This window comes from Choloepus didactylus, chromosome 10 (genome assembly GCF_015220235.1).
Source record: "Choloepus didactylus isolate mChoDid1 chromosome 10, mChoDid1.pri, whole genome shotgun sequence".
In the NCBI taxonomy this organism is placed as follows: domain Eukaryota; kingdom Metazoa; phylum Chordata; class Mammalia; order Pilosa; family Megalonychidae; genus Choloepus; species Choloepus didactylus.
In genome coordinates, this window is record NC_051316.1 from 126,584,882 (window position 1) to 126,611,692 (window position 26,811).

Consider the following 26,811-nt stretch of genomic DNA (forward strand, 5'->3'; position numbering starts at 1 on the left):
TCTAGCCTCAGTAAAAGTGACCTGAATTATTCAAAGATTTGAGTGTTGAAAATGCCTGTTTATCCTAATTAGGATCTTAACTACAGTAGTGCCCTCTTCCTCTAACGAGCCACACTAACATGTTCCATGTTTTGATGGATTTTACCTGAATGAACTGTTTAATCAAGCAAAGATGCATTTCATGAATGAGTAGAAGTAAATCTATAATTATACACTTTAGTCAGGTAAGAGGAGTGACATTTCAGCACAATTAGGGCTATATATAGTGAGCACATTTGAATGACAAAGTAGGTTACCCCGGCTTCCAGGAGAGCTGGGAATTCGCTCTACTCTCAAGTTCCTCAAGTCACCTAATTAGACTTTCCAAAGAGTTGTAAAGCGCATGTAGTGTGGACCTCGTTCTCCCCATCTGCATCTGGATTTCTGCCTTTCTGGAAGCTTCCTCAGCTGGGGCCGTGGCCCCTTCTGGGACTACTGGCCACTGATGCCCAGGGTCCTGGGTGTCCCCGAGCCTCCAGGCACTGGCTGTCAACACGACTTACTCGGTCAGGGTCTCACCTGCGTGGACATCTGGCAGGAACGTGGTAGCTTGTAGCTATAACAGTATTCTGCTTCTCTCTTCTCCCTTTCTTGCTTTTTCTCTCTCCTGTCCTTCTTTCTTTCTCTCCTTCTTCTTTCTGATGTAGTCAGGATTGGTTCGCAATGCTAGGGGCCAGGAGTGGAAGGATCTGGAAATTAAAGTGGGAGGTACCTGTTCAAGTCCCCTCAAGGAGCTCCAGCTAGAGAGAAGGATGGTGGCCTGGATCTGAGGGAGGTGGGGAGAGGCTATTTGGGTATATTTTTTAGGTCAGGGGCTCTGATTTAATTGGTTTGGGATGCAGCCAGGGCATCGGTCGTATTTTAATGCTTTCTGGTGATTTCTAATGTACAGCCCTAGAAGCCTGCATTTTGACCCCAACCTGCTGAAAAGCCCTGAGCCAGAACCTCCCAGCTAAGTAGGGCACCCATTCCTGACCCCCTGAAATGGTGTGAGGTAACACGTATGTGTTGTTTCAAGCCGCTGAGTTGGGGGGTGGGGATTCATTTGTTACACAGCAGTAGATGACTGAGACAGACTATGACTTGCCCTCAGTGTATCCCTGAGTCAGTCACCTCCTCACCCAGGCTTTGGAACCTGTCACCTGAGTGATGCTGTAGCTGTAGGAACTCCTCACTGGCCTTCCGGTTCCTCCCCCCACCCCCCACCCCCCAGCAACTGTCCCCACAGCCCCTGAGTGATCAGTTCAAAACGTAGTTCTGGTCATGTCACCCCTTCACTTGAACTTCGTAATAGTTTTCCCTTGTGCTCAGGATCAAGGCCAGGATCTTTAACATGAGTGAGAAGGTCCTCGGGGGCTGCCCCCAACTTCTTTCTGATGCTGTTCCCACCACGTTCCGCCACCCCAGCCCCACGTTTTAGCCCAGTTGGGGTCTTCTGGTTCCTCCACGAGCTCCCAGGCACTGCTGCTCAGCCTGGAATCCTCCCTGCCCACCTTCCGGATGGAGGCTGATGTCTCCTGACAGGCTTTCCCAGAAGTGCACCCAGAATGTGGGAGCCCTGGACTCGGTGGGCAACTGCACATTCTCAGGGTAGTCATCGGATTGATGCTTCTCACCCCCACTACTCAGAGATACAGGAAGTGGATGGCTTGAGCCCCAGTATTACCCACACTGTGTGGGGAACAGAGGAAATGTCAGTTTTACAGATGGAAGGAAGGAGGGAGGGAGGGAGGGAGGGAGTGGTGGATGGATGGTGGGTGGGTGGATGGATGCATAGGTGGATGAATGGATGGGTGGATGGATGGATGGATGGATGGATGGATGCATAGGTGGATGAATGGATGGGTGGATGGAGGGATGGATAGTGGATGAATGGATGGGTGGATGAATGGATGGGTGGATGGGTGGATGGATGGCCGGTGGTGGGTGGATGGATGGGTAGATGAGACTGCCAGAACAAACAGGGCCTCCTTCTGGAAAAACCAGGGCATTGAGGAAGTTATGAGATGGAATTTCACCCCAGGAATGAAGCAAGAGCCCAGAGTGGGGACTGAGCTCTGAGAAGTCCCTTGGCTGGCTTGTGGGGGCTGAACCCCTAGGTTCCTGACTTGGGGCTCCTTATATCGCCTTGATGGAGGGCAGAGTGTGTCCAGGGCTGGGGTGGGAGGTGGGGGGAGCCTGTAGTGGCAGGGAGTTAACTGCCCCCACCATGGGCAGCAGGGAGTTGTAGGGGGCACAGCCTGGCAGATATGGTCCTGGGAGCTTGAAGCAGGGGCCGTGCCAGCAGAGAGAGCAGGGGGACCCACAGATGGTGGGGGGCATGATGCAGTTATTTTGTAAGCTGGAGAGCGGGTGGTTCCCAGTGCAATGTGGGGCCCTGCAGCTCTGGCACCTGACTGGTACTTGATGGCAAGCTGCAGGGCCTCCGAGCAGGTGGAGCATGGGCCCACGTCATGCTTGACGTGGGTCATGAGACACAAGTTATTCTGAGCAAGAAACTGCTCCCAAGTAGCCTGCGCACCTGTCTGCCTCCCCAGTTCTGTGTGTTTGCCAGTGCTCCTCTGAGCCCCTTTCCTTCCCAATTGGTCCACTTCTCCACCTGCATTCATGGCCTGGAAAGGGATGCAAGCTCAGCCTGTTGTGGTGCTTCCCTGGAAGGACAAGACCCCCTCACCCCTCCACTGGGCCGTGGAGCCGCTGGCAGGGTGGTGTCTGCAGACCCAGGAGCCAACTTGACAGCGCTCTCGCTGCTCGGCCAGAGCAGTTCTGTCCCCTCGGCTCCTGGCTTTCCCCCAAAGCTACTGATTCTTCCTGCTTCTTGACTTCTTGCAACATGTTGGATTTCCCAAGTCTGCATTCAAATGTAAGAATTCTCGGATTCAGAGCCCTGGTCCCCAAGGTTGCACAGGAGCAACAGTAGTCTCGGATCTTTACACAACCCAGTCTCCCTGGTGACGCCTCCCCAAAGGGCCTCGGTCCTGTCCTTGCCACCACCCTCTCCTCTGGGCATGAGCCACCCTGTCCCCATCCCTGATTGCAGCCAGCCGTGACTGAGCCCAGCCCTCGGGTACAGTCTGGGATGGACAGGTCAGAGGGGCACTGTCCCCTCCCTTCTAGATGTGATTGCCTTTTGAAATGTGGCTCCCAGGGCCGCTCACACTTTTGGCAGTTGCCTTACTCAGTTGACATGTTCTGTTCTCCTAATTAAGGAAAACAAATCCAAGTGGTTAAAAAAATTTTCACACCCTTGTCAGTGGTTTACTTAAAACCTATCCTGCTTCCTTTAGGACAGTGGTTCTCAAACTTCAGCATGCCTCGGAATCTTCTGGAGGGCTGATTAGAACACAGGTTGCCGGGCCTCGCCCCTGGGCGAGATTCTGTAGGTCCAGGATGGGACCTAAGAATTTGATTTCTAACAAGTTCCCAAGTGACCACACTTTGAGAACCACTGCTTTGGGGACCTGCTTTCTGATACAACCTTGAGTTCACAGTCCATACAATTTATTGAAAAAGAAAAACAAAATCAACAGCTTTTGCCCCAAGCCTCCCATCCCAGATGATTTATTCCTGGGTTCAAGAGTTTGGGTTAGCTGTGAAGTTAGAAGGACATAGTCCCCAAGAGCCCTCCCTTTTGACACCAAATGCATTTCAGGGGCTTCCCAAAACCACCCTCAGGTTTGATAATTCTCTAGGACTCATAGAACCCCGTGGAGCTGTGGGACTCATGGTTATGGTGTATTGCGGGGAGAGGAGGTGAATTCACATCAGCCAGAGGGTGAACAGGGGGTGAAGTCTGGAAGGGGTGTACATGAAGCGTTCACCATCCTCCCCTGTGGAGTTGGGAAACGTCACCCTCTGGGTTTCTATGTGTGACAGACACACACAGAATCATCATCCCAGGGACGCTCACCTGAACTCGGCAGTCAGAGATTTTAGTAGGGCTTCATTACATAGAAATGATTGATTGATTGATTGAGCCTGTCGGCGGGTCGGCTCATACTGCATGAACCAAGTCCCCACCCTAGATCATGTTGCTGAACCATCTGGCCAGCCCAAGGGTCCCAGCCAACAAAGATCACCTTCCAGGAGTCAAGATCAAGGGCCAGACCCCTTTATGGCAACACGAAATCCTTTATGACACACTGGGGCTCTGACCCACCTGTTCTCCCTGGTGCCAGGTGACAACATTTTCTCCCAGGTTTGCTCCAGTGGTTGGGGCCTGGAGTCGCTGTTCCAGAAGCGGGGAGAGGCCACCTCAGCCAGTGAGCTGTCCCCGAGGCCCCAGCCTTGGGGAGCCCCACCTTTCCTCACCCTACTTCCGGCCGCGCTGCATGTCCTGCCCAGGAAGTCTTCATGTCCCTTATCGGTGTGAGTCTCCCGCCCACCTGACTCTCACTTCGGGTGCTGGGCAGCTTCCTCTCTGTCCCCCCTCCCCGCCCGCCAGCGCTATCCCTCTGCTTTCTTCCAGGATGTCCAGGACTTGCCGAAAATCAGACTCCTGATTAGACCCCCAGTGGGACCTTGGCTACACTTCACTTGAGAGTGTGTGTGTGTGTGCACGTGTGTGTGTATATAACTTCCTTGGGGAGTAAGGGCTACTCGTTTCCCAGAAGCAGAAGAACATATTTCTGCTTTTATCATGGAGATGCAGAGAAAAATGGGATTCATTTTGCAGAAATGCAGCTTAGAGCTATTTTAGTTTCCTGGCTGCTAAAACAAATTCCCTACAGTGGGTTGGCTTCAACAACAGGAATTTATTGGCTCACAGTTTTGAGGCTAGGAGAAGTCCAAAATCAAGGTGTCAGTGAAGATTGTGGGGTCCTGGGGCCGGCTGCTGGCGATCCTTGTCCGCGGCTTTTCCGACACATGGTGACACACGGGGCGGTAACTTCTTTCTCTTCCGGGTTCCAGTGGCTTCTGGCTTCTTCTCAGGCCTGCTCTCTCCATCTGACTTCCACTCTGCCTGTCAAGGACTCCAGGCATCCAGAGTCAAGCCCCTCCTGGTCCAGCGGGGCCACCCCTAACTGGAGGAACGTCCCCAAGAGACCTCTTTACAGTGGGTCCCCCCCACCAGAATACGGGCCAACACCAAGAACTGTCCACACTGGGGCACACAATTCAGTCCAGCATGACAGAAAACCGCTGGAAGGTACTTGCTCCGTTAAACAGGCACCTGCCACTCCAGAAGGGGAAGCAGGTGTCGACAAACACCTCCAGTTCACTTGGCAAGTCTTTGACCAGTGTCCCGAATGATGTTTCTATCCCTATATGAAGATGTAGAATTTTTTCCTTCCGAGGAAGATCAATCGTATTTCTTCTCCATGCTTTGGCTATTTTTAAATACTATTTATTACCAGTTTCCTCCATTTGCTTTCCCTAAAAACATCCACGAGAATACTCAAGTTGAGCGCGGATTCCATGGTGCTGAAATCACAGGCTGCGATTGCCTGTAATTTCCGATTGCACCGGCCGTGTCCTCTGTCCTGTCCCGGTTCTTCGGGCCTCGGGGACCACCCACGTCTGGTGGAATCCAGATTCTCATAGAAGAGCAGGTGCGGAAATGAGGGGAGAGCACTGGGCTGGGAGTCACACCTCGGTTTCCTCATCTGTCAAATCGGGAGAGATGAGATGTCTCCAGGGTGTTTGCTTTAATTTTTAGTTCTCACTGCCTAGACAGGATTTTATTCTGCCAGGAGAGTGTATGGCTTTCACACACACACTTATACACACGCACGTGTAGGGACGCCCAAGCACTGGTGGCCTTGGTGCCTTGTCTGACTCCTGGAAACGGTAATTCCAGCTTTTTGGACTGTGTGTGCAGAGCTTTAGAGTTTACAGAGCCGGTCCACATCCTTGGTGTGCTCGTGGGGCCTAAACAACCAGTGAGTTCCATTCTGTCTCCAGCCCCAGCCCCCGTTTTCCAGAGGGAAAGACTGAGACTCAAGAGGAGCCGAGCATAAATGGGGAGCTGGGCTGGAACCTGCACGCCCAGGAGTTTGCACAGCGACTCCGTCGCCTTCCAAACAGGGGCACGTTTTCTGTGCTTAATACTTGCTGTTGCACAAAACTGATGACAGGACCCACCTGCACCCTGAGAGGATTGGAGGTGGCAGAAATAAATTGTAATAGCAAAAATCAACTTTTTTCAATCAACTAGTTCCCCATCTCCAATCAAAAACTAATCATGGACAAGGTGCACCCTGAAATGAAGCAGTTCCTTTCTTAAAAAAAAAAAAAAGAAAAAATCATTCATCATGAAGTATTTCAAGTGTTCAGTAAAGCACAGAATAAAATAACAAGCACCTATAGGCTTACTACACAGAATTCATAAATATTCACATTTTGCTCCATTTGCTTCAAAGGACTTCGAAAGAAATACAACACACCCGCTTCCATCAAATCCTCTGCCGGGGACTCCCATGGTTTTCTGTAATATTTAGGGTTGAATTATTCAGACATGTTGATACATTCATAGGGAGGTTGGATCAGAAGTGCTTTTTTTTTTTTTTTTTTAATCATCATTTTATTGAGATATATTCACATACCACGCAGTCATACAAAACAAATTGTACTTTCGATTGTTTACAGTACCATTACATAGTTGTACATTCATCACCTAAATCAATCCCTGACACCTTCATTAGCACACACACAAGAATAACAAGAATAATAATTAGAGTGAAAAAGAGCAATTGAAGTAAAAAAGAACACTGGGTACCTTTGTCTGTTTGTTTCCTTCCCCTACTTTTCTACACATCCATCCATAAACTAGACAAAGTGGTGTTTGGTCCTTATGGCTTTCCCAATCCCATTGTCACCCCTCATAAGCTACATTTTTATACAACTGTCTTCGAGATTCATGGGTTCTGGGTTGTAGTTTGATAGTTTCAGGTATCCACCACCAGCTACCCCAATTCTTTAGAACCTAAAAAGGGTTGTCTAAAAAGGGTCAGAAGTGCTTTTAAGGATCATCTTTTAAAGAAGAAGAAACTGAAGCCCAGAGAGAGGAAGGGTCCAACAGAAAGCTCAAGGCCAAGCAAGTCAGTGACCCAGCTGGGCCTGGAACCTGGGACCCCCAGCCCCCACCTGGGTCATCTTACTGAAACACACAATCTAATTCTTTAAATCATAGAGTACGGAGCCACGACCTATGGGCCAGCAAGGGACCTCAGATTGGTTTGGTTTGTTTTATGCTTTGTTAAAACTTTTTTCAAAAAGTAGTATCAACATTTAAAAACAGTATCCAAAAATCTGGATTTCTGATTTCTTCCCCCAAAACATCAGAAGGACCCTGAGCCCAAGCTGTGATTGGAGCCAAGCAGCAACTGCCTTCTTTAAGATGGGACATGGGGCTGCCATTTTGCCACAGTCCCCACCATTCCCTCATACCTTCCACCCAGGCTGCTGCCCACACTGCCCGTTTGCAGCCCTCTGCTTTCCTGGCACACAGATATTAGTCATGCTGGGCATCCACAGACGTGGCATTCCATTCCCTGCCCCCGTGCACGTTCCTCTTTTCTGCATCATCTTGTTGAATGCCTTGGCTATTAATTGAATCGTCTGATTTGGAGACGGTGTGGTGCAGTGGAGAAGGCAACAGCATCAGGCAGGGACTTGGGTGCCAGTCCGGCCTCTCCCAGGAACTTCCTGGGCAGCCTCGGGCAATCCCCATCCCTCTCGGGCCCCCGTTGCCTGTACCAAGTGCAAAGGGGTGGGGGAGACTGGGTGAACCCCAAGATCCCACAGGGCACCCTGGGTCATAATGAAGGAGAAAGCATTCCCTCCACATTGTTGACAGAGTGGTACAAATCACCTCGCTCTTTGGGGCCGAGTCCCCGGGACAGGCCACCTGAACACCCACCCTCTGCTTTCTTTTTGCTGACAGGTGAGGAACGACCTGACCGGAGTCCTGTACGGCGAGGACGTCGAGATTTCAGACACTGAAAGTTTCTCCAACGATCCCTGCACCAGTGTCAAAAAACTTAAGGTACGTGCAGCTGGCCACAGCCTGGAAGCAGACTGGGGGCTCACTGGTGCCCACCAGGGCATCCCAAACCCCCTGATTGGGAGAGAGCCTCAAGGTCCACCTGTTTCACCTCCTTCCTGGCATCTCAGACTTAGGGAGGAACTCCCATGAGTTGGCTTCCCTTGGCTTTTCTAGAGCATCCAGCGCTAGCCAAAGACCTCATCACCGGAGCCACAGCCACTTGGAGCCTCTTGTGATTTTCTCTGTCTCGGCCTGAGAAGCAAGCAGGGTGTGCATTAGTGTCATCTCTACTTGGAAGAGGCTCAGAGAGAGGAAATAAGGTCTTTGTGCCTGAAGCCCTCAGCAAGGGAGTTTTATTGCTGGCGCTGAAACCCCAGGTTCCCAACCCAGCTGGTGACAGTTGCTCTAGGTACAGGAAGTTTCACCTAGAAGCTTCTCCCATTGCAAATGAGCCTCTCAACTTTCATCTGTCCATTCATTCAGCAAACTCTCTCAAATGCCTTTTATGTGCCAGACCTTGGAAAACATCACACCTGTCCTTGTCCTCAGATCGCTCCCAACTGGACGAGGAAGACAGGGACCTCTCAGGGGAAATGGGGACAAAGGGGGCATGATTCATCTGCATCCGTGCAGACAAGTTCCCACAAGGAGACCGCATCTGAGCTGGGCCTGCAGGAGCCCAGCGGGTAACGGGGGTGGGGACGAGAGTACAGGGTGGGCATGCTCGCCACGTGCCTGGGCACCTGAGGCCGAAGTATCAGAAGTTAGGGGAGGGGTGGGTGTTAAGGCTGGAAACAGAGTTTGAGCCAGTCCCACAAGCCTTGAATGCCCCAGCTAAGAAGTTTGGTCTTTTATCCTGAGAACAGTGGGGAGCTGCTGGAGGCTTGTAAGCAGCTGATAACGCAGATGTATTGAGAGTTGTGACCTTCCTCTTTCTCTCTCTTCCACTTGCTGTTAGGTTTGAATCATGTACCCCACAAAAGACATGTTCAAGTCTTAATCCTATTTCAGGTCTCTGGATTTCATCTAGGTCTCTCTGACTCCAAAATCTGATATGCTGTTTCTACTACACCATATTCAGCAACACAGGGCTTGGCACAAAATAGATGCTCAGTGAATGTTTTTTGGATGGATGGACGGTGGGTAGGTGTATGGATGGATGTTTGGTTGGCTGATGTATAGATGGCTGGATGGTGCGTTAGTGGACAGATGGATGGATGATTGAATGGATGGATGAATGGTTACGTGGTAGGTGGGCAGGTGTTGGATGGATGGATGATTGGATGGATGGTTGGATGGTGGGTGGGTGGATGGTGGGTGAGTAGATGGATGGATGGGTGGATGGTGGGTGGGTGGATGAATGGTTGGATGATGAGTGGGTGAATGGATGGTTGGATTGTGGGTGAGTGTGTGTGTGGAAGGATGGATGGTTGGATGGTGGGTGGGTGGATGGTGGGTGGGTAGATGGATGGATGGATGAATGGTTACATTGTAGGTGGGTAGGTGGATGTATGGATGGATGGACGATTGGATGGATGGTTGAATGGTGGGTAGATGGATGGATGGTTGGATGGTGGGTAGGTGGATAGATGGATGGATGACTGGATGGATGGTTGGATGGTGGGTGGGTGGATGTTAAGGTGAGTCAGGATGGGGACTCACTTGTGAATAGGTTCTTCAAAGATTCTATTTAGATAAGGTCAAACTGAGTCAGGGCAAGTCTTAATCTGTATGATTGGAGGCCTTATGAGGAGAGGAAATTTGGACTCAGTGAGACAGATGAAGCCAGAAGTAGGAGAAGCAGGTGGGTGGGCTCCGTGAGAAAGCCTACCCTGCCAATGCCTTGACTTTGGACTCCCAGCCTCCAAAACCGTGAGCCAGTGAATTCCTGCTGTTCAGCCAACCAGTGTGTGGTATTTGTCCTAGCAGCCCCAGCAACATTTCAAGTTGTTGGGACAGAGACACCAGAGGCCAGCTGCTGCTGTGTCCCTTCTGTCTTGGGCCAACTGGATCACAGGTCACATTGATCAGAGCAGGGGGCCATTTGGAGCTCCTGCTTTCCAGACCCCTCCGTTCACAGGTGGAGAGACCGAGGCCCATAGAGAGGGTGCAAGGGAAGCCAAGCTCCATTTGTTTGACTTCTGCTCAGGAGCAGATACTGTGCCGTGTGCCACATTCACGGTCACTGCAGCCCTGGAAGCTTCTGCAGATGAAGGAGCGGAGGCCAGGAGAGGTGACGGAGTGGCTCCCGTCCCCAACGCAAGACCGGATCTGCACAGGCTCTTCCCCGCGGTGAAGGATCAGGGCGGGTGGACGCTGACTCCACGAGGAGCATCTGGGCCGGGGCTGGGCGTGGAGGGGCGGGCACTGGAGCTGCGGTGAATTCTCCTGTCGCAGCTGGTGGCTCCCCAGGGAGGGCACTTGAAATAGCTTCCTGTGCCTCGGAGTCCCCGCCCAGTTCTGCTGCCTTTAAAGTTTAAAGAGCCTTTAAAGGCACTAGTTGAAAGGCTGCCAGACTTCGGGCATGGGGCCGGGCGTTCTCCTCACCCTGCAGATGTCTGTGATAATAACACAAGTGGGCGTGGGTGTGATCTTAATAACTCAGGATAGTAGCAGCTTTCCAGCGCAGCCCAGGGGCCCCGCACAGAGCTCGTGACCTTCACCAGCTAGCTTACTGCTCCCCAGAGCCCAAAGCACGGTGCAGTATGGCCACGTCACAGACGGGGCCTAAGGAGCCACACTGGTCACCCAGCTGGAGAGGCGTGGGGTCAGGGTTCACACCCAGGTCTGGGTGGCACCAAGGCCCAGCGTTCTTGGCCACTCCCTGTGGCTGCGGTCCCTGGAAAGGGGTTCTAGCATCCCACAAAACCAGGGGGAGCAGCCTGGGAGAGAACACTTAACCTCTTGGCTGGAAGTTCCCTCTGCTTGGGGTCTTCTCCCCAAAACACCTGCTTGGTGCCCTCTCTGAGCTCCTGAGTCTTTGCCCAGCTGTCTCCTTGACCTAGAAGTTTCCCCCAAACACCTTATGTAAAATTGAAATGTCTGCCCCTTGCACTGCCTCCTCCTTTTTTCTTCCCGAAGTTTCTCCATCTCCCTGAACAACATCTTATGGGCTGAATTTTGTCCTGCAAAATGTTAAAACGATGTCTTAGTTAGTCCCCAGGACCTCTGGATGTGACTTTGTTGGGAAGTAAGGTAATTACAGATAGAATTAGGCCAGTTCAAGTAGCATCACCCTGGAGCAGGGTGGGCCCTTAATCCTAGGACTGGGGTCTTTATAAGAAGGGGGAAGGTGGATATGGAGGCAGACAGCGGGGAGAGCGCTGTGTGACAACTGAGGCAGAGCCAGGAGAGAGGCGTGGGACAGAAGGAGCCCTGCTTCAGACTTCCGGCCTCCAGAGCTGGGACAGGGCATTCCTGTCGTGTTAAGCCACCCAGTTTGTGATTTGTTACCACAGCCCTGGGGATTAAGATAGGGTCTGACATCAGGTTCTTTTTACCAAATTGTTTGGTGTTCATACGTCTCCTCCAACTGGAACATACGCTCCAAGAGGCAGTTTTCTGTCTGTTGTAGTCACTGCTGTGTTCCCAAGCACTTGAAACCAAATCTTCTTTGCTCAACCATTTGTCAAGTATGTGTCAAGGAAATACCAAGTTTGGACAGACAAAACCAACATAAGACCCATGGACAAAGTACTCAGGAACAAAGAAAAGGCAGTAACTTCTGGAAAGCTCGGGGATAAAGCAAATCTCTGATTTACTGCGGGACGAGATGGAGAAGGAGGTGCAGAGGACAAGGGAAGGAAACGAAATATCAAATAGCAGAGTTAAAATCTGCATCGGAGCTAATAGAGAGCAGAGTTAATGGAAAGAAAATAAAAATCGATAATGTGGAGGACAAACTTGAGATGCTTTTCCAGAGTTCGGAGGAAATGGTCAAAGAGATCAATCCAGTGAGAGAAAAGATACCAGTTTTGGAGGCTGGAGAAGGATTACCCTACGGGGAAACAGCCAAAATAAAAAACACAATAGCTACCCCAGCGGAAACAAGCACACATGAGTGTGGGTTTCTAACCCCTTTCTCCGATGCAGAGGACCAGGGCTCTTTGGAGAAATGGCTGATTCTAAGACTGGGGTGGGAAGTCCACCAGATAATCCTGGAGCAGGACTCCCGGGAGGAGAGGAAGTGCTCACAGGAAACCACAATGACAGGCGAATGTCAAAGGGACACAGGAACCAACAGAAAAATCTACCCCATGACCAACGGTGGAATGATTTGAGAAACAATGAAAGTGAAATAGTATTAGATTATAACTCAAAGTATAAAATAAATATCCGTGAGTCCACACTGATATGAATGATTGAAAAAATAAATGGAAGAGAGGGGACAAGATGGCGGCATGGAGAGGACTGGAAGCTAAGTAGTCCCCCTGGAACAACTACAAAAAACCAGAAACAACTAGTAAATAATCCAGAATAACTGTGGGGGGACAAACGAGACCGTCCACTCATCATACACCAACCTGAATTGGGAGGAATGCCCGAGAACACAGCATAAAATCTGTAAGTAAAACCTGCAGATCCAAGTCGGGAGACCCCCTCCCCCATAGCCCGAGCTGCAAAGCCTCATGGTGCCAGAGAGAAGCTCTCTCCCAGCAAGCGAATATAGCTCAGCTGAGCTCCAACTGGGGTTTTAAGGAGTGAGTGTGAACTGCTCACTACAGGTACGCAGCCCCAAAAAACAGACAGAGGCTTTGGGTGACGACTGCCCTTGGAGAGCTGGAGGGTCACCTCAGACTAGATCTGAAGGGGACTATCTGTTTCTTTTTCGGCTCAGTGGAGAAAGCCCCAGTCATTTTCAGTTTCCAGGGCTGTGACTCCAGGAAGGGTGGAGACACCACAAGCAGAGAGCGAGACCATTGAAATGCTAATGACCTCCACCTGGGGGGTCTGTCTTCTCTAGGAGGAAAGGGGTGGGGCCCTTTCCATTCAGAACCAGACCCCAGAGCCTGGGGGAACACAGCCATACCTCCTCACACCAGTCAAGAATTATAGGCTAACAGGCGTCACCTGCTGGGCAGAAAAGCACAGTGACCTGAGGCATCAAAGGGTGGAGCAATTTTCTAAGACACACCCTCAGGGAAACCAGATACTGAATATTTCTTCCCTCTGGGACCTGAGCCTGTTCTGGTCTGGGAAAACCTGATTTGGATAACCAAGGAAACCATGCCTAGACAACAGAAAATTACAACCTACACTAAGAAAAACAAAGTTATGGCCCAGTCAAAGGAACAAACGTACACTTCAGCTGAGATACAGGAATTTAAACAACTAACGCTAAATCAATTCAAAAAGTTTAGAGAAGATATTGCAAAAGAAATAGAGGCTGTAAAGGAAACACTGGGCGTATATATGGCAGAAATCAAAAGTTCAAAAAAGCTACTAGTAGAATCTATGGAAATGAAAGGCACAACACAAGAGATGAAAGACACAATGGAAACATACAACAGCAGATCTCAAGAGGCAGAAGAAAACACTCAGGAACTGGAGAACAAAACACCTGAAAGCCTACATGCAAAGGAGCAGATGGAGAAAAGAATGAAAAAATATGAGCAACATCTCCGGGAGCTCAAGGATGAAACAAAGTACAATAATGTACATATCATTGGTGTCCCAGAAGGAGAAGAGAAGGGAAAGGGGGGAGAAGCAATAATAGAGGAAATAATTAATGAAAATTTCCCATCTCTTATGAAAGACATAAAATTACAGATCCAAGAAGCGCAGCATACTCCAAACAGAATAGATCTGAATAGGCCTACGCCAAGACACTTAATAATCAGATTATCAAATGTCAAAGACAAAGAGAGAATCCTGAAAGCAGCAAGAGAAAAGCGATCCATTACAAACAAAGGAAGCTTAATGAGACTGTGTGGATCTCTCAGCAGAAACCATGAAGGCAAGAAGGAAGTGGTGTGATATATTTAAGATACTGAAAGAGAAAAACCTCCAACCAAGAATCCTGTATCCAGCAAAACTGTCCTTCAAATATGAGGGAGAGCTCAAAATATTTTCTGACAGACAATGAGAGACTGTGAACAAGACACCTGCCCTACAGGAAATACTAAAGGGAGCACTACAGGGTGATAGAAGACAGGAGTGTGTGGTTTGGAACACAATTTTGGGAGATGGTAGCACAACAATCCGCAGTGTCATCGTTGGTGCAAGTTATATTGCTGTGGAGATAGCCGGGATCCTTTCAGCCCTGGGCTCTAAGACATCACTGATGATACGGCATGATAAGGTACTTAGAAATTTTGATTCAGTCATCAGTTCAAACTGCAGTGAAGAGCTGGAGAACGCTGGCATAGATATCCTGAAATACTCCCTGGTCAGGGAAGTTAAACAGACCACGTCTGGCTTAGAACTCCACATGGTCAGTGCCGTTCCCGGAAGGTCACCCATCTCTGCCACGATTGAGCACGTTGACTGCCTGCTGTGGGCCATTGGTGGGACCCAAATTCCAGCAGCCTCAACTTAAGTGAACTGAGTATTCAGACCGATGAGAGAGGTCATATCCTAGTAGATGAATTCCAGAACACCAACGTAAAAGGCATCTATGCAGTTGGGGATGTGTGTGGAAAAGCTCTTCTTACACCAGTTGCAATAGCAGCTGGCCGAAAACTTGCCCATAGACTTTTTGAAGGCAAAGAAGATTCCAAATTAGACTATGAGAACATTCCTACAGTGGTCTTCAGCCACCCGCCTATTGGGACAGTGGGGCTCACGGAAGATCAGGCAGTTTCTAAATATGGACAAGAAAATGTGAAGATCTATTCAACCTCCTTTACGCCGATGTATCATGCAGTTACTAGAAGGAAAACAAAATGTGTGATGAAAATGATTTGTGCTAACGAGGAGGAAAAGGTGGTTGGGATACATATGCAGGGACTGGGGTGTGATGAAATGCTACAGGGCTTTGCCGTTGCGGTGAAAATGGGAGCAACCAAGGCTGACTTTGACAACACAGTTGCCATTCACCCTACCTCTTTCAGAAGGACTGCTGACCCTTCGCTGAAAACACAGACATGTGCAGCTGGCAGATGGACCAGGAGACCTGAAATGAACCAAACAGTCATGTTTACTTAGTTCCAAAGTTAGGTGTTTCTTTATTTTAATAAGGATCTTTTTTTAGCGGAAATTTTCAGTAAATAATCAAACTTATTTACATAATTGAAAATTTTTTATGTGATCCAGGATTGATTTTCATTCAATCGCCTGCTAGCAAAATTAATATTTTAAAATGTGTTTTTTTTAATGGCTCTGTGCTAGCTGTGGGTTTTTCATTTGTTTGTTTCAGCCTCATCCCAAGCATAAAACTATATGAAGTACAAATAAATTAAGGTTCTTGAGTGAATATAGAGGAAGATGACAGCAGCTTGTCATAGTTTAAATAATGCGAGCACACAGAATCTTTCAATTTTTTTTTTTGAAGCCACTACTGTGCTCTGTATATTGCAAAGTTGTTTCAAGGATGTGACCTTTCTCTAAAAATAAGTAACATGAGAATCCTGCCTCCTTTATTTTTATTCTTTCTTTTGTTTTAAATGGTTAAACATTGTGTTATTTTTATGGGTTGAAGTGCATCAAACTTGGAAAAGTTTTGAAGAGGCTGGTTAAATATCTGTGCAGGGCATTGTAGAAGTGATTCTGGCTTTCGGAGAAACTTGAGTACTTCCTAAGTCACTTCCTAGGCTAAAGTCATAATTCAATGAATAATTTCAGTATTTGCATGTGTTGCTATTTTTTATCTGAAAACTGTTCCAAAAAGTGGAAAATAAATCCTAGTCTTCTTGTAAAAAAAAAAAAAAAAAAAAAAAAAAAAAAAGGAAGAGAATAGACACATCTTCCCTGCAGAAGAATTCCCAATAATTTATGTAGATTGTCCACCCTCAGGGAGGTGGAGCAGACTTTCCCACGCCCTCGGTGTGGGCTGCACATAGTGACTTCCTTCCAAAGAGGACAGTCTGGAAAGGGGGGGAGAAAGGCTCACTTGACTGTGGAGAAACCTGCCTGAACCAGGTGATCAAGGTCAATGTCAGCACGTATAAGCCAGGTGAACAGCTTGGGCCCTTGGTTTAACGGGATGAAAATGGAACTTGGCCTCTGTGGGCTTTCCCAAAACCCATATCCCCAGTCAAATTATGAGGAAAACATCAGACAAATCCCAAATGAGGGACATTCTACAAAATATCTGGCCAGCATTCCTCAGAACTGTCCAGGTTGTCATAAACAAGGAAAGTCTTGGAAACTGCCACAGTCAAGAGGAGCCGAAGGAGGTGCGACGACTAAATACAATGTCTGGATGGGATCCTGGGACAGAAAAAAAGACATTAGGTAAAAACTAAGGAAATCTGAATTCTAGTTTGGACTTTAGTTAATCATAATGCATCAATATTGGTTCATTAATTGTAACAAATGTACCACACTAATGTAAGATGTTATTAATAGGGGAAAGTAGGTATGGCTTATATGGGAACTCGCTGTACCATCTTTGCAAATTTCTGTAAATCTAAAACTATTCTCAAATTAAAAGTTTACTAACAAACAAAACAAAAATAAATGAGACAAACTTAAGCCGGCTCAAGAGATACCTACTAGATTGAACCACATAAAACTGCCAATATTCAACCATTTTTGAACTACAACATCAATAATTACCTATGGTCCAATCTAATATATCTGCAGACTAGATAGCCTTTCTGCATTCCAGCAAAATCAGGGAAAAGAGAACCATACTGGGACACATTTTGGTAAAAGTTTTGAAATGCAGACATAAAAGAGGAAAATCTTACGAATACCAAAGCCAGAAAGCAAACAGATTTCCCGCAAAGGTACAAAACCCAAGCCATCCTCTGACTCCTTTCCAGTCTGAAATCCCAGGGACAAGGGAGTGACCGGAAGATGGTCTCCAACGCGTGAGGCTCAGAACAACAGGTACCAGGCCTTGACGTCACGGGTCAGCCAGCTGACGGCGATGGCCCACGTCATAGCTGAGGTCGAGATAGAAATGGCAGGGCAGGGGCCACCAGAACCCGTGGACACGGCACTAACTGTCAATGCAGACGATCCTCGTTACTCGGAGTATTTATTTTCTGTAAAGGAGCCGCAAACCCTGAATCAGCCAACACTGAACCATTGTCCCGGGGGAAATACATACAGGGCGAGCGAGGTCCTGCAAGCCAGTGGTTACATTTTTCATCAGCCAATCAATACCTAACCTTGCTTTATGTGTGTTTCTGTTTAAAGACACCTTGTTCAATGCATAGTGTTGATTCACTAACATGGAACTTCTGGCCAGCATCACTCTAACTCACGCCCGAGCCAAGCTCTCTAACACGATTTTCTCCGTAAGGCCCATGCAGCTTTCTTGCACTTGGGAACACTAGGCAGCACGTCGGCACCGTGCTTGAGGGCCACTTTAAACCGCGACATCGCCAACAGAAAGCACAAAACTGAGGAAAGCATGGCACTACCTATGTCGGGAAAAGGACACGTGTTTACGGTGGGGAGCTGAAACAAGGAGGCAGGGCATCACCTTTTCAATCCCAGGCAGGACTTGCACATGGGGTGACTGCTTTCTCGCTGCTCTGTGAAGTTCTGCTAATGACCGTGCAAGTGCCACAAGTATTGATTTTGTGGTTACAAATAAATTATAGTGAGTAGGTGAATCTGCAAATACAGTATCTGCTAATAAGGAGGTGGTATGAAAGTATATACAGATGCAAAAATTATTTTTGAAAATGTATGTACATATAATGCAAACAATAACAGAGATATAAAAGTCCAAATTCCATTAACAGAGTCTAAGAAGTGGGGGACTTAAAAAAAAATGGTTGCTAAACTCCTGGTCTTAAATAGGAGAGGGACTCAGAAGAGATCATTTTGCTCACAATTTTATAATTAGAGAAGTCAAAGTGAAAGAGTGCTTTGAAAAACTTAATGGTAGATATGCTGTAATGAAAACAGAATCCAAAGCTTCTGAGACACAGAAGGAGCAAACACAGAAAGCAAGATGAACAGAAAGCATAAAAAGATAATTACAGACCATAAATTTAAGTAGGTCAAACTCACTATTAAAAGACAAAGACTTCCAGATTGTTTTTAAAAAAAAAACAAAAAACTAATTATAACTATTTACAAGAAACAGAAGTGGCACAGAAAGGTTAAAGGTAAAAGGTTGGGCTCAGGCATACCATGCAGAGGTCAAGAAAGCACCCCAAACTGAAGCTGGACCCCAGTATTAATAGTAGACCAAAGAAGATTTGAGGGGAAGCCACTGACTAAGATTAAAAAGAGTCATATTTACAGATAAGGGTGCAGTTCACCAGGAGAATGACACACTGTGGGCTCATTACTCTGGAATATAAAAACAAAAGCCTGTTAAACATAGGAAGAGGAATTAACGGAAGCACGACAGCATGTAGCGTCGGAGACAGACCTCTCTCTCTCTCGGGCTTGGACAGATCAGCTGGTCAAAAATAAGCACGAACATAGAGGAACAGAATAAAGGAATTAATATGCTATTTAATGTATGTGGATCAAAGTTCCTATAAAGAAAGTCGGGAAATAAAACCATCTCTGTGTGATGAAGACCCGAAGCCTTTTAAGCTCCTTCCAGCCTGTTGCAAACAGAGGGCTGTGAAGTTCAGTGTCACCACACTGGGCTTGGGGTCTGCTCTTTGCAGCCTTTGGGTGCCTTTGGGTATTTCCAGGGTGTGTGGGAAGCACTGGGCTCAGGAGGGTGCCGCAGGCTTTGGACCACCCTCTCTGTTTCCTTCAGTGGTTTCACCCTCCTTCGCCAAGCAGTGAAGAATTAACTTTACCCAAAGAAAGGACTAACCTTCATCCTGGGGGGCAACTGGGGGAGCCGCAAGTTCAAGGTTCCCAGGCCACCTGCACTTCCAACCAGCTGGTGACAAGTTGAGGGGTTCCCACCACCCCTCAGGTTTGGTAACCCACCAGAACAACTCACAGAACTCAGGAAAGCACTGTACTCCCGATGGGTTTTATTATACCAAAAAGGATACGAATAAGGAGCCGAAAGAGGAGAGGTGCCTAGGGTGAGGTCTGGGAGAGTCCCACACAAAGCCCCCATGTCTTCTCTCAGGACCCACCACCCTCCCGGGATATCCGTGTGCGTCACCCATTGGGGATGTCCGGGCAGGATGGATGGAGTCAGGCTCCCCGTGAATGAATTCCATCTCCAGCCCCCTCCCCATCCTGGAGGTCCGGCTTCAGCCCAAGGTCAAAGCCCAACCCTCCAATCCCAAGGTTGGGCCCCTGGCATGGCCACCCCCACCCAGAGTCATCTCCTGAGCAGAATCTGGCAGGTGCACCTGGAGGAGGGGCCACCACGAACAGCAGAGACACCCCAGTCTGAGGCTGGGGAATTTCAAAGATGTAGCGATTACCCCGAGGGGCTGCAAAGCTACAGAAGAAACATGGTGTCTCTTCCCAGAGGGCCCGCATTTGCTCAGAGACATGTGGAAGAAAAAGCATTATTTTTATCTGAAGACAAGATAGATGTTATTAGAATGCTAAATATTCAGGCATTTCAAAGATAAAATGATAAACCCTAAAGAAATACCAGGCTTCGCCAGTGGGCTGCTCTGGGCTAGTCCCTCTTCACATTGTCTTCTTTCTTGAAAGTACGTGTTTCCTGCTTCTCTGCCTTTAGGGATATTTCTGGTGGGGGAAAAAAAGTCTAAGAAAACCTAATTTTAGCTAAATAAAAGAGATTCCTCCTTCTGGGTGTGGAATCAGTCCATCAGGGTGAGAGAGGCTTGGAGGAGCATCCAGGTGGGTGGATGGATGGATGGATGGGTAGGTGGGTGGATTGAGTGGGTGGAAGGATGGATGGATGGATGGATGGATGGTTGGATGGAGAGATGGTTGGGTGATGGTGGGTGGGTAGGTGGATGGATGGATGGATGGAGAGATGGTTGGGTGATGGGGTGGGTGGGTGGATGGATGGATGGATGAGTGGATGGATGGATAGGTATGTGGGTGGACTGAGTGGGTGGAAGGATGGATGGTTGGATGGATGGATGGATGGATGGATGGATGGATGGGTTGGTGGATAGGTGGGTAGGTTGGTGGATGGGTGGATGGGTGGGTGGATGATGGATACTTTTAGCAGCAAGAAATACTAAAAGAATTCAAGCAACAATCAGAAAGATGCCTGGGAGTATGTCTGTAGAAGCAGAGGCTGAGACTCCTGTGAAGATAATGTTTTGAAGGGGTGTTTGCTTGCAGGAGACAGGTGGGGGGAGCCCAGGCAGGGGGAGCCAGGCCAGGATGCTGTGTTGGCTGCAGACAAGCTTTCACCTGGCTCCTTGGGGATCTCTGGAGCACAGACTGCAGAGTTGGTCCCAAGAGGTCTCGAATTTTCTGTCTTGAGTTTGTCAGTCGTTGGCTGCTCTCTGTGGGGACTGGGGGGTGGGGGCGCGGCATGGCCTCCTGGGCAGGGAAGTCCTCCAGAGAAGGGGGAGCAGTGAGCAGCCAGCCCTCTCGGCAGCTGGGATGTGTGTCCAGCCCTGAGCAGGTACCCAGACAGGACCAACAGCATCACTACACTTGGGAACGTTTCTTAATTCTCTGGGCCTTGGATTGTGCAATGCGTTCCAAAGTGGGCGTCATAATAGCACCTGCCTTATAGGGCAGGGCCGATGCTTAGTGCAACAGCTAGAAAGAGCTCAGAAATTGGGACTTATTTTTACCACATTGGGATCCCTTGCAAACTGGGGGCTACTCACTGGTTACTTGAACTGGGTCCTCCCTAAGTGATTTTGCGTGTATGTGTAATCTTAGCCCCTTTAAGAGTCACAGACATGAAGGGGGTCCAGAGAGCTGACATGAGGAGTGGGCCAGGAAAGAGGAGGAAATGTTTTCAGGGGTCGGCTTTCTCCCACATTGAGCTTCTGTTCTGTGGTGTCTGGGTCAGAGCTAAGTACCCCTGTCCCCCACCCCCCTTTCTTTCCATTTTTGCCCCATTCCTGAGGGAGTGTTCTCTTGAGGGTGTAAGCGCAGGTGACTTGTGTGGTCCACTAGTGTTCCTCTGCCCCCACAGAACCCCCTAGAAAGGTGAAGGGCGCGGGATACCCTGTCCTCCGCCAGGTCCCGGCTCCCTGGGGCATCGCAGCTCTGCTCTGTGCACGGTGCCGGGCACAGCACTCATTCACATAGTCATTCATTCAGCTGGCATCCTGCCCTGTGCTGGGAGCTAGGGACCCCAGGATGAGTCAAACACTGTTCTGCCCTCCAGTTACCCACAGGCAGACAAGCCAATGGGATGGTGCCACGATGGAGGGCACCTCAGAGCGCTCGGGGCTCACGGAGCACACAGTGGCCCCAAGCCTGGTGGGACAGGGAAGGCTGCCTGGGGTGGAGGGCATGGTCCCTGTGCTGAGGTGTGGGGGGGCAGCAGTTATCCAAGCAGAGGGAGTGGGGTGGGAGGGAAGGACATAGATGGATGAGTTTGCAGAAAGGAGAGGAGAGAGTGAGGCTATGAATGAATGAATGAGTGAGTGAGTGAATGAAAGACCTGTTTTAGGGAACTGCAGGCAGTTCGTTCTGACTGCCCTAGAGGGATGGTGAGAGTGTGGTTAGAGGAGTGAGCAGGAGTCGATAAAAACTCTTGAACATTCTATGGAGGAGCTCAGAGCTTGATCTGTGAACCTGGGGAGCCCTGGAGGGTTTAGGTGATCAGATTTGGATCCTAGAATGTTCACTTCATCTGCTCTGTGGTGAGCAGAGTGTTTGGGGCAGGACTGGGGGCAGGGATTCCCGCTGGGAGGCTGATGGGGTTCACCGTGCAGGGCTTAACTAACAGCAGCTGCACCTGTGGCAGGGGCTGGAGGGCTGGGGCTGACTTGGCAGCAAGAGAGCAGACAGAACAATAGGGGGTCCTTGACCAGGAGATCATTTCTTGGATATGGGGGTGAAGGAGAAGAGTGACTCTAACATGGCTCCCAAGTTCCCAACTTGGATGAGTAAGTGGTTGGTGACATTCTTCTCAGAGATGGAAAACACAGGATGGGGGATGGGCTCGTTGGGACACATGCTGAGTTCTGCTTGGGACATGTTGAGCTTCAGGTTCCTGGGAGGCATCCAAGTGAAGGTGTCCACTGGGCAGTGGGAGGAAAGTCTGGGCTGGAGAGAGAGATTTGGGAGTCCACAGCACTGCGAGGGGAGTTGTGGCTCATGGGTGAGGTTGCCCAGGGAGCGATGACAGCAAAGAGCCAAGGGCAGCACCTGTGGACCAGCAGCTTTTAGGGATGGGCAGAAAGATGAGGAGGTGATGCAGTCTGGGCAGAAGTGACCAGGGAGGTAGGAGGGGAGACAGGAGAGAAGGTCATCATGGAATTCAAGGGGTGGGTTTCATTATCATGAATCCTACAACCACAAGGCAAGGTACGTAGGATTATCCCTATTTCAGAGATGAGGAAATTGAAGTTCAAGGAGGTTAAGACCCAAGGTCATGCAGCTAAGCCAGTGTTGGGGCTTGGATTTGAATCCAGGTCTCTCTGATTCCAAAATCTGATGTTCTTTCTATTATTACACGATGTTCAGCAACACAGGACTTGGCACAAAATAGATGCTCAATAAATGTTTGCTATATGGATGTATATATGTATGGATGGTTGAACGGATGGATGGATGGATGGATGGATGGATGGATAGATGGATAGATGGGTGGTGGATGGGTGGGTGGATGGATGGATGGAGAGATGGTTGGATGGTAGATGGGTGGGTGGTGGATGGATGGATGGATGGAGAGATGGTTGGGTGGTGGATGGATGGATGGATGGAGAGATGGTTGGATGGTAGATGGGTGGGTGGTGGATGGATGGATGGATGGAGAGATGGTTGGGTGGTAGATGGGTGGGTGGGTGGATGGATGGATGGAGAGATGGTTGGATGATGGGTGGGTCGGTAGGTGGACGGATAGATGAATGGATGTTTGGATGGTTGGATAGATGGATGCTTTTAGCAGGAAGAAATGCTAAAAGAATTCAACCAACAAGCAGAACGATGCCTGGGAGCATGTCCACAAAACGGAAGCAGCTCAGGGCTTAGCACTTTTTATAGCATTGCAGACGTGGCAATGACAAAGCTTGCTTTCCCTCAACTGCTCTGTTAACGATCTTTTAAAGTCCTTTCAGAGGAAGTTTTTTTTTTCCTTTCCATTCTTGCTTGCAAACGAAGGATGATTTTAGAATCCAGGCCTTTTTTATTTTGCTAAAGCGCACGATGAGTAAAATGGCCTCCCAGTCAGCACTTTCCAATTTTGAAAGATGCTAAAAACTGATCTTTAAAGGCCTGTTTCACTTTTTTTGTGCATGAAAGGCCCGAGACTGCTGGAGGGGACCAGATGAGCAGTGGGCAGGTGGCCCTGCCTGAGAGCTGGCCTCCCGGTGGAGGGCAGGAAAGGGCTGGGTGGGGATTCGAAGGAGGGGGCAAGGGCCCCTCTAGCCTCCCGTGCCTCTGAGCACATTCTCCTTCAGCCTCTTCCTGGGGGCATGGCCCAGCCTGGATTCCTGTTCCCCGGAAGCGATCAAGGACCCCTCGCCCTGACCCAGGAGGGAGCATCAGGTGGGACGCTCAGTAGATGTTTGCTGAATGAATGAATGAATGAATGAGCCAATGGGAGCCATTGTACAATAAGCACCCGTGAACCACATTCCCTTACAGAGTGCGATCCCACATCAGCACTTCCCAGTGTAGCCCTTTCCTTGAAATAAGAGTCAGCCAGGGGACGGTTCTAAAGCCATAACACCAGCTAGCACTCCCAGGCGCCTGCACTGGCCAGGCGCTGTGCAAAGCGCTTGGGAGAATGGTCTTACCTATGCCCCAGCGACCTGAAAGGTAGGTGCCACCATTGTCCCCATTCTGCAGATGAGGAAATGGAGGCTGAGGTGGGGAGAGAGGTTGCCCGGAAACCACATCTTGATGGTGGAGCTGAGATTTGAATAAAGTCTTCTCTGACTTGGAGTCCTGAGCTCCAGCAGGGTCCTGAGGGGCTGGCTGTCAAGACGGTAGATAGTTCCGGAACACTGTGGGTGAGGGGGAGAGTTGGCTGGGGTTCCCTCCTCTGACCTCAGTGTCCCTCCCTGTATGTAAGATGATGCAGCTCAGCAGCCTGCAGGGTTTGTCTGCCCTTGTTGGACGAGAGCTGCGGAGAGGCCTGGCCGCTGGAAGCCGTCAGCTTTAGCCTCCAGCCCGCGCAGGCCTGCCCCAGGCTAGCCCCTAAGCCCAGGGAAGGCTGACAGATGTCCAGAGACTCCAAGCTGGGTGGGCTGGTACTGGTGGGTCTGCCCTGCCCTGCCCACCTCCCAGCCCCAGAAGAACGGGACAGAGCTCGTGGCTGTGGAGACTGAGTCCACGTGTGTCCCTGCCAAAGCACCACCCACTCACCTCCACGTGCGTGTCCTTCTGTCCACAGGGCAATGACGTGCGGATCATCCTGGGCCAGTTTGACCAGCATATGGCAGTCAAAGTGTTCTGCTGTGTAAGTAAAAACCATCGGGTCGTTTGTGTCTTTGGGGAGGTTCCTGAAGCTTCTCCCGGGCTGGTCCCCACGGTGGGGTCTGTGAGCAGACACGTACTGCTCATTGTCATCTCATCTTTGTAGGGAGCTGAAGCCCCAGGGCCCAGAACAAACAGTGGCAGAAGGAATCTGGGACCTTGGTGTATCAAATCCACAGCCCGGGAGTTCTGACTGTCCAATGAAAGCCCTGTTGGCTAATTCTAAGTCCGTTCACCCCAGCCGTTCTTAATGCAGCCCCTCTGTGCATGGCGCATGGGGGGAGATGCCAGCTGTTGGGTGAGGTGGACCCAGGGAGCAGGACTCAGGTCTGAGGTCTAGAACAATCTAACAACTCTGCAGTAAGGACCCCGACTCCTGCACAGTTTTCTGGTATGCAATAGGTGACGAAGCACTTTCTTGTACCTTACCTCATTTAGTCTTTCCTGTAACCACGGGAAGCAAGTATCATTAGCCCATTTTACAGATGAGGAAATAGAGACCCAGGGAGCTGACGTTTCAGGAGGCCCCAAGTGGAACTCAGAGCTCAGGAGTTTGTCCACTTGGGCTTGAATCCCAACCCTGCTGCCCAGTTCCTGTGAATTTGGGCATGTCCTTTTCGCTCCCTGAGCCTCAGTTTTCTTGTCTTCACAATATCCAGTTGTCGTGAACACGTTGCTCTTGGGCTGGCACATACGGTGGGGCATCAGTCACTGTCAGCGATCGTTTGTTCACATCAGGTCTCAGTTGTCTGAAGACGGAATGGACGACTGTACTAGCAGGTGGATTTCACAAGATTTTATTGAGCATTCTGTGTGCATGTTAAGCATTAACAGGGGCCTCTTCATTTAAAAAAAAAATCTAAGGGGAGCATGAGAGAAATCAAAACTATGAAATAAGTCAATTTAATACATTTTATTTCACAACCCCCACAGCCTTGCACCTTACCATCTAGGGTCCAGAAATAGTTCATTTAAAAAAAGGAAAATAATGCTCCAAATTGTAGCACGTGATCTCTTTTACCGACGAAACTGGGTTTTGCTCCTCAGTTACCCCCAGGGCCTTCCTTGCAAGGAGCTGATAACACATGGAGGGTGACTGGAGTTGATGCAATGAGGAAAAAAAAAAGTTTCTGGAAAAGTAAATTAATAAAAGTGATCCCTGAATCTGCCCCACGGGGCCAGGAAATGCCGACAGACCTCGTGTTCTGATGGGAGCCCCCCAAAGCCAAGGTCTGGCTGCGGTTTCACCCTGTTTCCGTGTGCTGGGAGGATCGCCTGGCGGCATTTCCAGCCGTGGTTTCAGCCTCCTTCCCCTGGACCTGAGCTCGGGGCCACCTGCCTGCCACTCGGGCCGGGGACACCCCCCCCACCCCCCCATCCTGCCTTCTCATCTCCTGTTCTACTTGTGGCACTTTGAGATGGGGTTTCTCTTGGAGGCTCTGCTAGCCGCTTCATTCATTGAGGGGGTTCTCCGAGGTTTGTGGCTGGGAGTTTATTCTGGGGTTGGACCCTCGGGTGGAGTCCCTGCCCCGGAGGACAGAGGTCTGGTCTGGTGGTGGCTTCATTTCCTGGGGCTGCCGGAGTAAAGAACCCCAAACCATAAGCTGGGGTTTAAAACAACAGACAGTGACTGCCTCACAGCTGTGGGGGCCAGAGGTCCAAAATCCAGGTGTGGGTGGGCCGGGCGGCCTCTGAAGTCTGCAGGGGAGGGGCCTTCCTGGCCTCTTCCAGCTTCTCAAGGTTGTCAGCCGTCCTTGGTGCTCCTTGGCCTGTAGCTGCATCACCCACCTGTGCCTCCTCCATCGTCACTGGCTTCTCCCCCTGGGATCTGTGTCCCCTGTTCCCTTCTCGTAAGGACCCCGGTCGGACCGAATGAGGGGCTCACTCTACTCAAATATGGCCTCCTGTTAACTTGCCTGATCCCATCTGTAACAACCCTGGGCGTTAGGACTTCAACACGTCTTTCTGGGGGACACAATTCAACCAGAGCAGGTTAGGAAGGAGTTCTTTCAGCATGGCAGGGGGGCTCCCACTGTCTTCACTCTGGACCCAGCCCTGGGCCTGAGATGGAAGGAGGGCCCCTCGGAGCAGAGACCCACCTAGAGGCCTCCTGTCCATGTCGGGGTCGGGGTGCAGACCAGATGGAAGCAGCTGAGCCTTCGCCATCCAGCCAGGGCTGTGCAACGTTTGCAGCATGT

General features: G+C 49.6%; 1 protein-coding gene and 1 pseudogene across 1 annotated transcript in view; both read left to right on the plus strand.

Annotated features, from left to right (window-relative positions):
* GABBR2 (gamma-aminobutyric acid type B receptor subunit 2) overlaps positions 1–26,811 on the plus strand; it is a 399,384-nt gene that overhangs the window by 195,174 nt on the left and 177,399 nt on the right. The window contains exons 4-5 of the mRNA XM_037851102.1: positions 7,925–8,026; positions 24,531–24,596. Of these exons, the coding sequence (XP_037707030.1) occupies positions 7,925–8,026; positions 24,531–24,596 (168 nt within the window). The remainder of the gene's footprint in view (positions 1–7,924; positions 8,027–24,530; positions 24,597–26,811) is intronic.
* On the plus strand, positions 14,112–15,101 carry LOC119545514 (annotated as a pseudogene).